The sequence below is a fragment of the Lontra canadensis genome, unplaced genomic scaffold, assembly GCF_010015895.1.
Source record: "Lontra canadensis isolate GAN:19392208 unplaced genomic scaffold, GSC_riverotter_1.0 scaffold58, whole genome shotgun sequence".
Taxonomy (NCBI): Eukaryota; Metazoa; Chordata; class Mammalia; order Carnivora; family Mustelidae; genus Lontra; species Lontra canadensis.
Genome location: NW_022631052.1, coordinates 1453814 through 1469154, shown reverse-complemented (window position 1 = coordinate 1469154; position 15341 = coordinate 1453814). Strand labels below are relative to the sequence as shown.

The 15341-nt window shown below is 46.3% G+C and overlaps 1 protein-coding gene across 1 annotated transcript in view; it reads left to right on the top strand.

The window, feature by feature from the left end:
- The first annotated feature begins 453 nt into the window (after positions 1-453).
- Positions 454-15341, top strand: part of CCDC60 (coiled-coil domain containing 60) — a 159799-nt gene continuing 144911 nt past the window's right edge. Inside the window, exon 1 of the mRNA XM_032876172.1 lies at positions 454-618. Within this exon, the coding sequence (XP_032732063.1) occupies positions 529-618 (90 nt within the window). The 5' untranslated portion in view covers positions 454-528. The remainder of the gene's footprint in view (positions 619-15341) is intronic.

Sequence of the window (15341 nt, the reverse complement as noted above, 5' to 3'; positions counted from 1 at the left end):
GAAGCCCTGAGCCGCGTCTCGTTGCCAGGCAACTGAGTTGGCCCCTTCCTGGCAGTTAGCTGGCTTTCTCGAACTACTAGTGGAAACCTGAGCCTCACGCCTGGGCCACTTTAGGGTAGAGGTCTGGTGGCCCCTCTGTGGGCCCCCTTCAGATTTTGTCAGTGGAGTGTTATTTGTTTTTTTGTGTTTTTTTTTCGTTCGTATTTTATTTTTGTCTGTAGGAAAGATATCTCCTTCCAAAGAAAGGAAAGCTCCTGAAAGTCTGTAACTTTCTAAAAACTTAAGTAATTTCGGACTTGCCTGATTCCATCCCCTCTGGACTTGCTTATCCTGTTTGTGAGAAACCCAGATGACTTGCTTTCCTTACTCCTGGGTCAGAAGCCTATTTGGAATCTGTGTAATTGGCTTTAGGAATCAGGAAGAAATTGCTGGAACCTCCCATACCAGTGGCTGCTGAAGTAGAAGATTCTGGAAAAAGAAAAAACAAAACCTTTGAGGGGCCCAGGCTATGCCTGAGTGATTTTCAAGATGACCAAGATACCAGCCACCAAGAAGATGCAGAGTGCCCCCAACACAGGGGCCCTCTGGCCCTTTTATGCCTCAGAACATCTAACACAGGTAGGTCTTCCCGCTCTGCCGAAACCAATCATGTTTTCAAGACCAAGTGAAATAGGAATTAGCCTTCAGGTCAACAAGGGACAGAGGAAGAGAGGAGTCATGGTGTAATTAAATTGTCGAGACACATCCCTGTTGCTATCAATGGTTGGTTTCTCGTAAAGAATGAAAATGCCAGGCAGAACACTGAGCCAGGACATCCTATTAGCCAGTAATTCCAAAATGATAGAATAAATCAGCAGTGACACGGTAGAACATCAGAAAAAAATTAAGATGAATTGTAGGTTTGCCATTGGAGAAATTATTTTCAGAGATCCACAGGGCTCGAGGTACGGGCACACCCTCTCTCTTATGGAAAGACTCCAGAGTCAAACTTTCGGTTGTGAAGCCTGAATTTTCTACTCACCAACTACTGAGATAAGACAGGTTGCTTAGCGTCCCTGAGCCTCTATTTCCTTGTGTCTACAAAGTGAGACCAGGAACATCAACTAGGCAGAAACAGCGTTAGGACTAAGGAAGCTATGGAAGTTGGTTAGCAGGGTGCTAACACTTGATAATGTATATATGTGACATAAAATACTTTTGTTGATCAAAAAAAAAAAAAAACAAACCATACAACAGAAAAATCATTAATAGGTACTCAATGACCACAGTCAAGTGTTTCTGTTTTCAAATGATCATTACTGGACAGTTCTGTCTTGGTTAAGTGTGTCTTTTGTTATTGTATCCACACACGGTATATTCCCGCTGACTGGCCAAGGTAGGGGAACAGTGGGAAGGAGGGTCACAGGCAGCCCCAGTCCACTGTGGTGTATCTTATGGCTCAGAGTCCTGCCCCATAAAGGAGGGCCTGGGGAGAAGTCGGTGCAGAAAGGAGAGCTTAAAAGTCCCCTTGGTTCCCCAGTAGTCTAAGGTGTTTCTGAGCTTCTCCCTTCTAAGAATTAACACATCTGTACCCACCCCTCATTTTTCAGCTTTCTTAGTGAGCTCACTCTGCAAGATGCAGTCTTCCTGTTATCTCCTTTCATCTCAAAATGATACACAGAAGTGAGTTCCATCTGGAGCCATCCTCTCTGGGACTGAACTTCCTTAGCAGTGGGGGAAGAGAATGAGGAGTGGGATGGGCTTTTTGGAAGCAGGTGGAGTGTGAAAGCATGGGCTGTGGACCCAAACAGCCTGGGTCTGAACCCTGGATCTGCCCCTTAGCAGCCCTGTAACCTTGGGCCATCTTCAGAATGTCTCTGCTTCTGTGTTACCACCTGTCAAACGGGGAAATCTCATTGTGCCTTCGCTTGATACATAGCAAACACTCCCTAGAATTCAGTTACATTGTTGTTTTATCCATTCAGCAAACTTTTATGGAACCCCTATTATGTGCTAAACACTTGCTCTTGTAACAAATGGGGCTTGATTTTAAAAATTTCATGATCTATAGTGTGTATGTTTGGGAGGTGAAGGATAAGAAATAGATAATGATAATGCAGAGTGAAAAGCATCGTTGGGTATTATGAGAACTCAGAGAAAGCTAACTCATGTGTGTTTGTGTGTGTGTGTGTGTGTGTGTGTGTGTGTGTGAGAGAGAGAGAGAGAGAGAGAGAGAGATTTGAAGAACTAATGTACCCAAGTAAATGCAATAGAGTTTTCCATCTTGGGATAGAGAGATGGAGAAAAGTAGAGGAAGGTACAGAAGTTGGAATGGCCATGTCTTTCTTGGAAAAAGGGTTGGTGAAACTCAGGAAGGTCAAGAAAAGGGAAGGAGGTTTCCAGGGAACTGTTGAGTAAACTAAGACTTCAGACAAAAAAGGTTCATTGAAATCCCGCTGCCCTTGCCCCACTTTCTAGGAAATCATAAAGACCCTAGGGAGTCACTGGCTTACATCTGAATTATCATGCTTTTAGAAATTGCAACTTTTTAGAGCTACTGTAAAGCACTGGTTCACTTAAACGACGCTGACTAGCAAGAGATGAGCCACAAGGAAATGTGTACAAATTAGGATCCACTTCTGGTGTCAAACCAAGTCAAACCAGTAATAACTACAGAGATGTTAATGCCGATGGTAACAGCTGGCACAGCCCGAGAATATACCACCTGCTGGATTCTGAGCTAGATCTTCCAGAACCATCTACAACACTTTAAGGTGAGCTGTTAACCTCTTCACAAGATAGACGGCAACATGAAGGCCCAGAGAGAACAGATCCCCTATCCAACGACACCGGCCAGCAGGGAACGGACTTGAACTTGGATCTGTCTGGTCTCCAGGGTTCCAGTGCTCCCTGCGTCCGCATGCTAATCAAATAGCGAGAGGTTAGCCTGCACCACAGGGGGATAGAAAAAGAAGGTCACCAGCCAGTCACTGGCTTCAGATCGCCTTCAGGTTTATTGGGGAAGGGAGGCATGGGGAGGAGCCACATAGAGGCCCCCCTCACTTGGCCAGGCAGCCAAGTGAGTGTCCGCTGAGGAGTGACTGAGGAAGGAGCTGGTTTCTCAGAGGAGAAGGGTGAGGCCACATTGGGCTGCATGGGAATCCCACCAACTATGGGTCCACCATGCTCTAGTGCAATGACACATGGGGGGAATCCCTCCCCAAAGGGTCCTGAAGCTCTCTGAAGCTAGGCATTTTCCTTCTTACAGGAAGAAAGGTGCTGCGTCCTAATGTAATAATGGCACCCTGCCTAGCGCAGTCTTCCTGTAGTTTTGAAAACCAAATTATATGATATGCAAATCCTCTGCTGGAATGTCTTTTGTCGAGCAAACCTTGTAGTTCCCCTCACCCCCACATTGGGCTCTCTAATCTTTGAGGGAGTTCCTTTTCCCTTTGTTTCCCAAGGAAGCAAAGAGAAGACTAATGGGATTAGCCATGGGGAAGGGAGGCCAGCATTACCAGGGATACATTCTCTTCCTTTCAAGGGGCTAAAAAAAAGAGAGGCACTTGGCACACACACACACCCCCCCCCCAATGTTCTAGAATGGAAATGCAGAAATGGCATTTGGCAAAACTTCTAAAGCTGTGGAATCCTTTAGACAAGCTCTGTCTCTTGGTGCCTTAAATTTCTACCACGCTGTCATTAAACACCCAGAGAGAAAAGTAGGAACCCTAATTTGGGCAGATCCTGACGCTGCCAGGATTCCTACTCAGCGCTTTGTTCATATCCTAGCTTAGCGATCTAAAGAGAAGATTCTTCAGCAAACAACGTGAGTTCCAAGCCCAGCTTTACCACTTGTGGCCTTGAGCAAATAATCCCCGAGCCTCAGTTTGCACATCTGTGAAATGGGCGCATCACATTTTTATCCAACTTAAAACACCTTCCATTTCAAGATGCATCATCATCTTTTCGTGCCACTAAGAAGAAAACTCTACTGATTAAGCTATAACCTACTTTCAATTATGAGATATGCCCCAGTTTGAGAGATGCTAAATGTGGAAAGAAAATGTGTATCTTAGAATAGATGAAACAGCTAAAAGTGCTCCCTTGTCGCAGGGTGTTTGGGGATTAGATGAGCTGATATGGGTAAAGCTCTCAGAACAGAGCCTGGCACAGAGTAAATACTATGAACTATGAGCCTTTATGGCTTTGTTGAATCCTCTGGCAGCTCTGGGACAGAGGTGTTCTTATTAAACCCCTTTAGCACCTGGGTAGGCTGAGGCTGAAAGAGGTCTAGGGTCTAGTTGTCTGCCAAGAGGGGAGGAGGGGGCAAATTAAGCAGAATCCCAGGTATAGAGGAGACTGGCCTGAGCATCTCCGCCCCCTCCCTCACTCTCCAGCCTCCACCCCTGTCCCGTTCATTCCCCCCAACCCCTTGTTGAGAACAGAATTGCCCAGATAAGGTCTCAGGGGTCCCGCCCAGTGTACCACCAGTTGGGCTGCCTGGAATCAGAAAAGGAGAACGAAGATATTTCATAAAGACATCCATCCTCCAACAAGAGAAACCTGGGCTCTCAGCATAAGACGTTCTTAGCCACACAAACATGCTATGATTTTCCTCCTTGTCCAGACAGGAGAAATTGTGGCCTGCAGAGGTTAAGTGGCAAGTCACCACCCATCTTTGTTGGAACTGGTCTCAGCTCTGGGTGATTTCTCTGGCCTCTAATCACAGAGGCCACGCCCCCTGCCCTGAATCACTGATTATGCGGGGTGGGGGGGGGGAGCGGAATAAAAGCTCCCCGGACCACTCAAGATTCAATTCTGAAAAATGTGGCCAGCTGCACCTTCATGTTTTATACGACTCATGACTTAGGCGAGGGAAATAGCAACCAGTCTTTTTCTTTCTCCAAGGGATTCTTCTGGCTCCGTTGTTAACTGCCCGAGACAATTGCAGAATTCAAGATGCTTTGTTTTGTTGTGTTTTTTTTGCCCTGATGCTTTGGACTGGTAATGCCTGCTTTGGTGAATCTTGCTGCGTCTAATTGCGGGTCCATGTGACAGTGAGCTCCCCTTCATGATAAATTGCTGGGAAGGTGCATGTTCATTACCTCCTGACACGGGAAGAGCGATAGGCACGTTCTTCGTGCTGGACAAAATGAAGCAAGCTCTTTGTCTCGGCTCCAAAGAGGCAGCTGCTCTGCATGGCAGGGTGGGGGAGGTAGCGGGTGGGGGGAGGTAGAAGAAACACATCAAAGAACCTAATGGATGTGATATAAAGTTAGTGACTAGGGAGGAGCCCTGTCTTTGAGGTCATGGAAAGAGGGGTTCAAATCCCCTCTTTGACAGTCTCTAGTAGGTCGTTCTGTGAAGTGGGTCCAGTTATAATCGGGTCTACTGCATCGATGTTTGGAAAGATTGAATAAAACGACACATGTGAGATACTGAGCATAATATCGGGACACAGTTAACCCTCCCTCACATACACACACCCCCAGGCCACTGGCCAGTAAGTGATAGCAGTAGTTATTACCAGTGCTTCTTGTTCTCAGACCAGACAGGAGTGTCTCTGTCACCACTTTGGAGACGTGTCAGCCCAGACATGAAGTCTGGAGGAGGCTGTGTGTTAACTGCAAAGTCACACAGTGCGGCCCATCATTAGTGAGGCTAAGTCCCAGCTTAAGGGGGGAAGGGAAGAAGGGGGTCGAGGGTTATTTTTTAGAACTGGCCTGAGAGTAGATGTGCATGAAGAGTGGGGTGCTGTTAACTGGAGGAGAAGGGTCATTCTGGTGGCAGAAATGTTTGACTCAGTTAAAAACCTGAGTTGTAGAAAGGGGAGGGTGCCCCTATCATGATTTGAGTTTCTTGGATTTAATTCTTGGCCTAGTCCCATCATTCATGTTTGAATCCCATGAAGACCCAGAAGGAAATGAAAAAAAAAAAAAAAAAAAAAAGCAAAACTCTGTGTATCAACTGGGATCATTTTGAAAAGCAGTTACATAAACAAATATGAATTTATTTTCCTCATATAAGAAATCTGGAGGTGAATGTCTGCTAGTATTGGTTCAGAAGCTTGTTAATTTAGGAACAGGCAGGTCTTTTCCCTTCATGGTCATAGAATCGCTGCCCCAGCTCCAGGCATCACATTCCTATCCCAGCACAAAGAGGAGAAGGATAGTGTGAGCTATGTTTGTCCCTTTTATGAGGCAAACAAACGCCTTCCAGGAACTTTCCTATTTCCTCTTATGTTTCATTTGCCAGAATAGTGTTGCCTGCCTTTTCCTACTACAAGAATGCAGTGTGTCTAGCGTGAGTGTGGAAAGCAAGGGCAAAGGAGAAACGAAAGTATGAGGAATGGGTATTGGATGGAGTAATCAGCAGTGACTGTGAATCCCAGATGATTTTCCTAAAGCTCAGATGTTGGGTGTCCCAAGCAACCCAGTGACTGTGGGGCTCTGGGGCCAGGGGAAGGTAGAAGCCCTCTATGGAATCATTCAGTCCTTCAAGGAACATTTGTATATGACAACCATGGTGCTAGGTGTTGGGGATAGAGAAGTGAAAAAAGACAATCTCATGGGACACCCTTCTGGAAACTCTGAAAAAATGTGTAGAGGGATAACAGGAAGAGAGAGAGTGGAGACAGTGCAATGTGCAATGTGTGCCATCTTGGCACACATTTGTGGGGGAGGGGAGCTTAAAGAAAATCAGGTTATATACAAGGCTTTGCACAACTATGGAATGAGCCCTGTCCTCGACACCCTTTCAGTAATCCCACAGCCTCCAAATACTCAGCCGTGAGCTGTGAAATTCAGAAGCTGCAGTATCCATGCGGGGTTCGGTGGCAAGTAAGCACTTACAGAAAATCTGACAGAAGCCAATTAAACCTTTATTCGACTGAATAAACCAACATATTTTTCTCGGAGATCTTTCTGACAGCTAAATTCAAAATCATGATGGTCGATAATGGGATACCTTCTATCACGAGATGGTGGTGTTTTTCCTTTCTAAATTTCTGTGTTCAAACTCTCCTGAGAAAATGTCTTGCAGGGCTCAATTTTGATCGAATGCGTTTCTGCCTAAATTGGAATTTATGCAATCGGTGGTTTCATTTAATAACTCGAAAATTAGCCATGTCTGGCAACCAGCTTGCAAGCCTGGAAATGCCTCGGGGTTTCTGGGTTTCACAAAGTGAGAAGATTATACTGCTGAGATGGTTTCTGGGATGGGTTCAGTGTTGAGAGGACTTCAAAGAGTCCATGGTGGGCTGTAGCTCAGTGGTAGAAAAGACAGGGACTAATGCCCCAGAAACCTGTGTTCGGATCTTGCCGGATGTCCCCTTGAGGGCAAGATCATCTCCAGTAGAGAACCATGACAGTGAGGGACTACTAGTGTCCTCAACACCTTGTCCCAAGTTGAATGCTTCTCTGATGGTGAGACATTTCCCGTTGCAATAAATGATGCCATTGTGTACCCAACTGTTCAGGCAGAAACCCAAACTTCCTGTTTGACCCCTCCTTCCCCATCAGCCCTTAGGTCCAGCCAGCTGCCTCAGGGCAGGTGTTCTGTAGGACTCTGGCTCCTTCCCCAAGGTCACTGTCTGGTCCAGCCTACCACTGTCTGTAGCCCGGACTATTCCACCGGCCCCTGACTGCCCTCATTACCTTCAATTTGACCTTCTTCCAACCCATTCTCTTTCAGTGCAAGTAAGATATGGTCATTCCTCTGAATAGAACAATTAAATGGCCCTCCATTGCCCTCAAAATGAAGATTAATGTCTTTAATGAGGTTTAAAAGGCTCTGCAGGACCAGGTCCCTGCCAACTCTGCCTGCCTCGTCTCTCATTACTTGCCTCCGACTAGGAAGCCGAGGTAGTTTTCGAATATGTCATGCTCTCTGTCTTCTTCCTCCTCCCGAAACATCCCCTGCCCTTGTTCCTCTGGGATTCCATGGCAAGATGTTTCCAGAGCTCTGGACAGTGGTGGGAGAGGTATGGCCAGCTTCCAATCCCAGCTCTCCCACTACCTGGTCAAATCATTTAACCTCCTTGCCTTCTTCATGTTTATCTGCAGGAGCAGGAAATTGAACCTCACAGTTTTGGGGTTCCCATCCTGCCATGAGACTCTGGAGAGCAAATGATGGCCATCACTTGCTGAGTATCTGTGGTACGTCAGGCGCTTTGCATACACTGTTAAAATACACCCATGCCATGGGCAGGTGCATTTATTACCCCTATTTGCAGAGATAAAGAAACTGAGGTGTAGAAAGGTAACTTCCCCTGAGACGCCCAGAAAGTAGATGGTGGAGTCAGGATTTGAACCCAGGACCGATTCACTAGACAGACCCGGTGCCCTTAAGATAAGCCTGTTGACTGCAGTAACAATGGGCAGTAAGCAGACAAACAGCTCTCGGAAAGGGGCACCTGTCGGTTTGATTTTTAAAGCGTATATTCTCGAGTATCTGGCAGGAAAAGGGAAAAGTGCCAGTTTTAGCTGGAGGCAATGCAAACAAGAATGTGACGGTGACTGTGACCACAGATGAGGACATTTGCATTTTCTTGAGCTCTTGCTAAAATATGCCAGTGAGCTTTTCTGGAAGAGAAGTACAGCTAAGGATGGAGTGGGGGGAACCCTGGATGTGGCTTAGACTCATCTTTCTAAATAATGCTCATTTCAATGAAGACTTATAAGTCACTTCTAATTAAAGCCGCATTTCTAAGAAAGGCATATTTTGATCCTGGGTCAGTATGCTGACAAGACCTGCTAGATAAAACAGAATGGAAGACAGGCCCAGCTAATGAGCAATGAGGTTCTAGGGTGTATGTGGCTAAGATGTTAATAAGCGTAAGCAGCTTAATTGGGTTGAATAATTTGGGCAAATATCTAGTTAAATGGATTCAGTTTGAATCCAAGCTCTGACCCACTGAATTTTTTATTTTCTACCAAAAAAAAAAAAAAAAAAAAAAACTCTGCATCGTAACTGCCTGTTGATTTGTTCAACCCTACCCCTAAACTTGGAGCTTTTTGAGGGAAAGGACCGTGCGTTGCTCACAGTTCTATCCCCAGAGACTAGTGCGATGCCTGGCAATGGGTAGAAGTTCACTTTTCGTTAGCATCTGTTCTCAGGATTAAGAATAATCCCAGGTACCAGGTACATCCCTCAGGGAACTATAAATCCATCCGGACCAGGGCCACAAATATTTTACTCACAGGTCATCTGCAGCATGTGCTGGGTGCACCATAAATATGGATACCATGCTGGTACTTGCTAGGTGTATGATTTTGGACAAGTTATGCTCTGGTGCCTCAGTTTCCTTGTCTCGCATATGGAAATTGTAACAGTCCCTGTTTTGCAGGGTTGTTGGGAACATCAATGGATGATGCTCAGAAAAGCCCCTAGCTATGAGTAAGCCCTTTCCCCTGTAGTAAGTGCTCCTTATTTAGTGCTCCTTATTATAGAGCATTGTAGTAAGTGCTCCTTAAATGCTGTCTTTTCATATTCCCGCTTGAGGATCAAAGCCATGGGCTCCCAAATATCAAGCATTAAAACATTTAAATATTGACATTTCCAAAGATGATGACTCTCATGCTGATCATTTTTATGCATTCAGAAAAAGGCAGCCAAAAGAGTAACAGGACCAAAATGTTGCATTTCCAAGAGCCCTTGAAGAAAATGCCCAAAAGACAATTAGCACATGACTTGCCTGTGTTGTTATGGCTTATTAGCTGATCCCATCCTCTGCGAATCATATTGCTTCTTTGATATTTTTAGACCTTTTAAAAGAGGCCTTTCAAAACTCAGGAAGCCAAGCTTGTTGGTAGGTACCAAGGAATGTGAGCTATGAATCTGGCATCTTCATAGGGATGGAAATGGAATGGAAAAATGGCAGACATGGGGAGCCTTCTCTGCGGGGTCCATGGGAACTGCCGTAGGCAGCCTGAAGGCTTCTGTAGCCTTAACTAGCTCTCCTCACCTTTTCCCTCCCTGCCTCAAACCAACAAATCATCCCCCTTGTCCCCCTTTTCTGAGGCTCCAAGGTCTGCAATTTAAATGATCTCAGTAAAGGGCAATTCTTGAGTTTCCTTGGCCTAGCACACAAACTCATGTCTTAGCATGATTGCCTTGGAACCGGAGCCATGAATTACCCAGGCTTCTAAGTCTTGGTTCTGCTGCCATTTGCCTGCTCTGTGACCTTGGGCTATCTGCTTCACCTCTCTGATGCTGCATTTTCTCAAATGTGATTCAATCTTGTGAAGATTCAAGATAATGTCCCTAAAGACTGGGTTCAGTAGGAAAGGATGATTGCCTACCATTTGCATTGACATGGATGGAACTGGAGGGGATTATGCTAAGTGAAATAAGTCAAGCAGAGAAAGACAATTATCAGATGGTTTCACTCATATGTAGAACACAGCAATAGCATGGAGGACCACAGGGGAAGGGAGGGAAATCTGAGGGGGGAGAAATCAGAGAGGGAGATGAACCATGAGAGACTATGGACACGAGGAAACAATCTGAGAGTTTCAGAGGGGAGGGGAGTGGGAGGAAGGAATAACAGGGTGATGACAGGGCACGTGTTGTGATGAGCATTGGGTGTTATATGTAACTAGTGAATCACTGAGCACTGCATCAAAAACTAATGATATACTAGACAGTTGCTAACTGAACATAATAATAATAATAATTTTAAAAGACTGGGTCCAGAATGATAACGGAGATTGATTTATGATGAACACCATTCCACATTTTGTGCTTTAAGTACATCCAACCACCCCCAAGTGCTGTTGTGTGTAATGCCAATTTTCTGGTGTAATGACAGTTTTGTTTTGGTGTTTTTGTTTTTGTTTTTGTGGGGGGGGGGCTTTTTTTGGTCAAGGAAAAATGGTATCATATTGAGAAAGAAATCTATCTCCTCATGAATCGTCATTCTTTCAAGGTTGTGCTGGGGATAGCCAAATGAAGTATACTTTTGTATCCTCCGTGGGGTTAAAAACGGCATGATGTTTTAAAATTAAGTAAGTGGCACATTGTATAATCGTGATGATAATACTAGAAGTAACTGTTATTGTTGGTTAACTATTTCCTATGTCCCACGTGCCCTGCCAAGTTCTTCAGTGACTTATCCAATGCCAACCACTCAACAGCGTCAAAAGCTGGGCACTACTTATCCCATTTCGCAGGTAAGCAAACTGAGACATAACTTGACCAGAGTCCCAAGCTAGTTAGTGGCCCCTCTGCCATCTGGACCCAACTTGGGTCAGACTACAAAGTCCCCATCCCTAACCATGATGTATTACTTTGCAGAGTCAAGCCTGGCCATTCACAGGTGCTATGGGTTGAGGGCAATTATGTCCCTACTCTCAAAAAAAGAGCGTGAAGAAGGAAAACCACCTCCTTGGAGGGACTTTGGGGAAGGAGAAGGAATACTAACAGCATCTCATAGGCTATTCTCTTCTAGCTTGTCCTCACCGGCCAAGGTCAAAGTTCAGGGGGGTTTCAAAGATACTCTAGTCACCCCAGAAGTCCCTGAACTCAGCAGCTGACAAACATTGCACAGGACTCTCTTTCCAGCCCACTGCCCAAAATCTCACCAAGTCTCTGTCCCATCTTCTGTAATACCAGCATTACAAAAGCCCTGTCCATTGAATGAAGCCCGGGATCCAATCAAAACAAGAATTTTTTTTTTTTTTTTTGGTGCCTCCCCAACTAGGGGAAGGCAGGGGAATGATTTTCAGCAGGGGAAGCTTTTCTCCAGCCCCAGCATAAAGATGATGTATCCAGTGCCCTTCCTGCTTGCCCTTGGGTGGTACCAGCCTCATGGTCTCTCCAAGTCACAAGACACAGTCACGATTCACAAATTACAAGCATTGATTCTCGGTACTAATATATTAAGCAACACTTCCACCTTCCTTCAAGGAGAAGAATGTGCTGTTAAGGACACCTACCTGCGGGGTGCCTGTGTGGCTCAGTCGTTAAGCTTCTCCCTTCAGCTCAGGTCATGATCCCTGGGTCCTGGGATTGAGCCCCACATCAGGCTCCCTGCTCAGCAGGAAGCCGGCTTCTCCCTCTCCCTCTCCCTCTCCCACTCCCCCGCCTGTGTTCCCTCTCTCACTGGTCTCTCTCTGTCAAATAAATAAATAAAATCTATTAAAAAAAAAAAAAAAAGAACACCTACCTGTTAAGGACAGCTTAGGACGGCTTCTCGCAGGCCACTTGCCACGAGGGAGGGCAGTGTAGGGCAATGCTCTTTCCTTTACCCACAGAGGAGCTCCTGCTTCCCTTAGCTTTCTGTGTCAGCTGGAAGGGAAAATAGGGAGCACAGGAAAGTTCTCAGTGGTACCGCCATAAAAGATCTGTATTCTTGTAGGGCCTAGCAAAGGTCTAAAGCTGGCTCTTTTCTCCTATAGGCACCTCTGTTGGTCCTTTGGAAGTTCTCTACTGCGGCCTCCCAAATAATTCCAGCTCTCTACACATTGTCTATCAGATGCACGCCTCAGATTCTGGTTTACCAGTAGTCCGCTCCATCCAGACTCCCAACCATGACACCTCCCGGGCTTCTGATAGGAGCCACAGTAGGCAAAACCCCAGGTTAATATTCCTGCCTAGGATGTCCCTTCTGGTGCCCAGGATTTACTCCTGCTTGACACACCATCAAAGACAAACACCACTTCCTAACCCAGCACCAGCCCCAGGAGCACCCCCTAGCCTGTCTCTGACTCTGGATTTGCCAGGAGAGGGTCCGGGACCAGCTCAGCAGTCCCCCAGCTGCTGGGATCACACTTCAAATTCGTGAGCAGGCCCACCAAAGCCTCTCTGTTATTCCGTCTGAAGTGAAGGACAAAACTTCCTCCTCCCTTTGGGGTCAGGATTCAAAGCATCCGGGCAGGTGTTGTTGAAGAAATCCCTCCAGAAATCCTTTTCTCCCTTTCCATTCTCTGTTTTTTACACTCTCAAAGTGGATAAGGATTGAGGGATCCGTTCTCCTACAGCCACGTCGAAGATGCCGTCGTCAAGGTGGTCTCTCTCTCCTTTCATTTGGAGTGTGATGCCTGTGGCATCTTACCTCCTCAGTCTACACCATCCTACCCGTTGGCCCATCTTGCTATCCTGCCACCTACTGAGGGTTCACGATGCGCCAGGTCATTTACAAACACTATCTTGAGGCCTTCTGACAGCCCCGTGAGGGAGGCGCTACCTCCTCCATTTTACAGGTCCAGACGACACTCAGTCCCAAAAGGTGATTCAGGTGACAGAGAAGCCGAGACTCAAACCCAGGCCAGCCTGGCTCCGAAGTCCCATTTCGTCCTCTCTGCTCCGTGCCCAAGGCTGTTAATATTCGCTGGGACGGGGACCCGGCTTCACCCTCAAGTCTCCAAATTCAGTTCTAGGCCAGGCTTCCACAGCCACAATCTTCTTGTTGCCGAAGCCTTTCCGAGCTCATCAGAAGTCACAGGAGCATCCTGGGGGAGAACGTCACACTGTCCACAGAAGTCACATCAAATGCAGCCGTCTCACGGTTACTCACAAAACAAAGTGTCCTTTTTCTTCCTTTTTGATATTAGAACATGGTCCTACTGCAAATTGACTTGAAAGAAAGCCAGACTCTATTGTTCCTTGTCTGCCTGTGAAGGATGATCGCTACTCCTGGCACCTAAAGGACCTGAATGTAATACAAGGGTAGGGCCCTTAATGAAGGGGCGAGGAGGCTGGTCAGAGGTCAGACACCGCCCCCCCCCCCCCCGGGAAGCAGCCAGCCTCAATTTGGGGAGAATCAAAAACAGCCACTCCCCAGAAAGCAGTTTTTACTTCACTAAAGTTCTGGAAGCTGTTTCTTTCTTTCCCCCTCTCCTCCCTCCCTCGCTCTCTGGCCTTTGTATCCTAACTTCAGCACTATCTGTTAGCTCTTCCTATGCTCCCTTTAGTTTTGTTAATTCTTGTAACAATTTCATGTGTTTAAAAAAAGAGAAAAGGGGCACCTGGGTGGCTCAGTTGATTAAGCCGATACCTTCAGCTCAGGTCATGATCCCAGGGTCCTGGGATGGAGTCCCGCATCGGGCTCTCTGCTCAGCGGGGAGCCTGCTTCTCTCTCTGCTTCGGCCTGCTTGTGTGCACTCTCTCTCTCTCACGAATAAATAAATAAAATCTTTGAAAAGAAAAAAAAAAAGAGAGAGAGAGAGAAAGAAAGCCCCAGACAGCCTGGCCTCATGGACACCAGGGGAAGGCGGCATTTCAGACCAATGGCCAAACCATCCAGTCCCACTCACGGTTTCATTAATGCTCTTTTCATCTCCCCTGGATTGTAATGGAGCCTCTTCTGTAATTGTGTACTTTAGGTAAATAGATCGTTGGGTAAGATTGATAGCAGGGTGGCCCAAGTAACATTTTACACCAGAAGCAGAAGAGTACGAGGGTGTCTCCAGCTGTAAATGACAAGACCACAATTCATGCCATGTCATTTAAGGGTGTGGCAGGCTCTTCTGGCATAAATCAACATTTTCTGAAGCCCGGCTTTTCTGCTTTCACAAAGAAAAAGGAGCTTTCTTCCCAGCAAGACACATAGCACCAGAGTTTCAGGCAAATGGGGGTTTGTTTTGATAATGAACTTGATACCCAGTTACAACTCATTAATACAGACCACGTGATGTCATTGCAGCTAATTCTTGCATTTTACAAAGCCTGGATCACAACAAAACATATTATTGGCCCCAAATGAATTTTTTTAAATGAACAGACCCCACAAGGGTCCAACGGGTTCAAGGCTGAAACGGTACAGTCGTGTGGAAAGCGCGAATTCACGGGCGTGCCTTTGCTGCTGATTCAATCAGGGTCACCCAGCACTCAGACACGTCTTTGTCTTCATGGACAGGTAGACTGCAGGCCAACAGAACCCAAGCTGAAGAATTCCTTCAGTTCAGGAAGCAGAAGAACCCAGACCAACAGTTTCTTCAGCTGAGAAGTGCTGAAAATGAGGAGAAGCCACCCAGAACCATAGGGCCCTAGGGAAACCTTGAAAGGCATCTATCCCGCTGTCTGTCCAAAGCCAGAGCATGGGATGATGGTATCGCTGGCCCTGGAGTCTGCCTGACACCAGATGAGCCCTGCTCTGCTACTTGTTGGCTGCACAACTCTGGGCAAATCACCTCTTGCTCCAAGTCTCAGTTTCCTTTTTGGCAAAATGGGGAATAAAGGCGGTTCCTACTGTTAGGATCCTCATAACTTAGGTAACCAGAGTATCCTGGTCTCAGAGAGTGCTGACCAGAGGTGGGTGCAGTACTTAGATGTGGTCTGATCTATATCTTCTTCCTGCTTGTTGATAAAATTGCTGATGGAGACCAGGCTGATATTTAGGGCTTATTACAACAAGACCA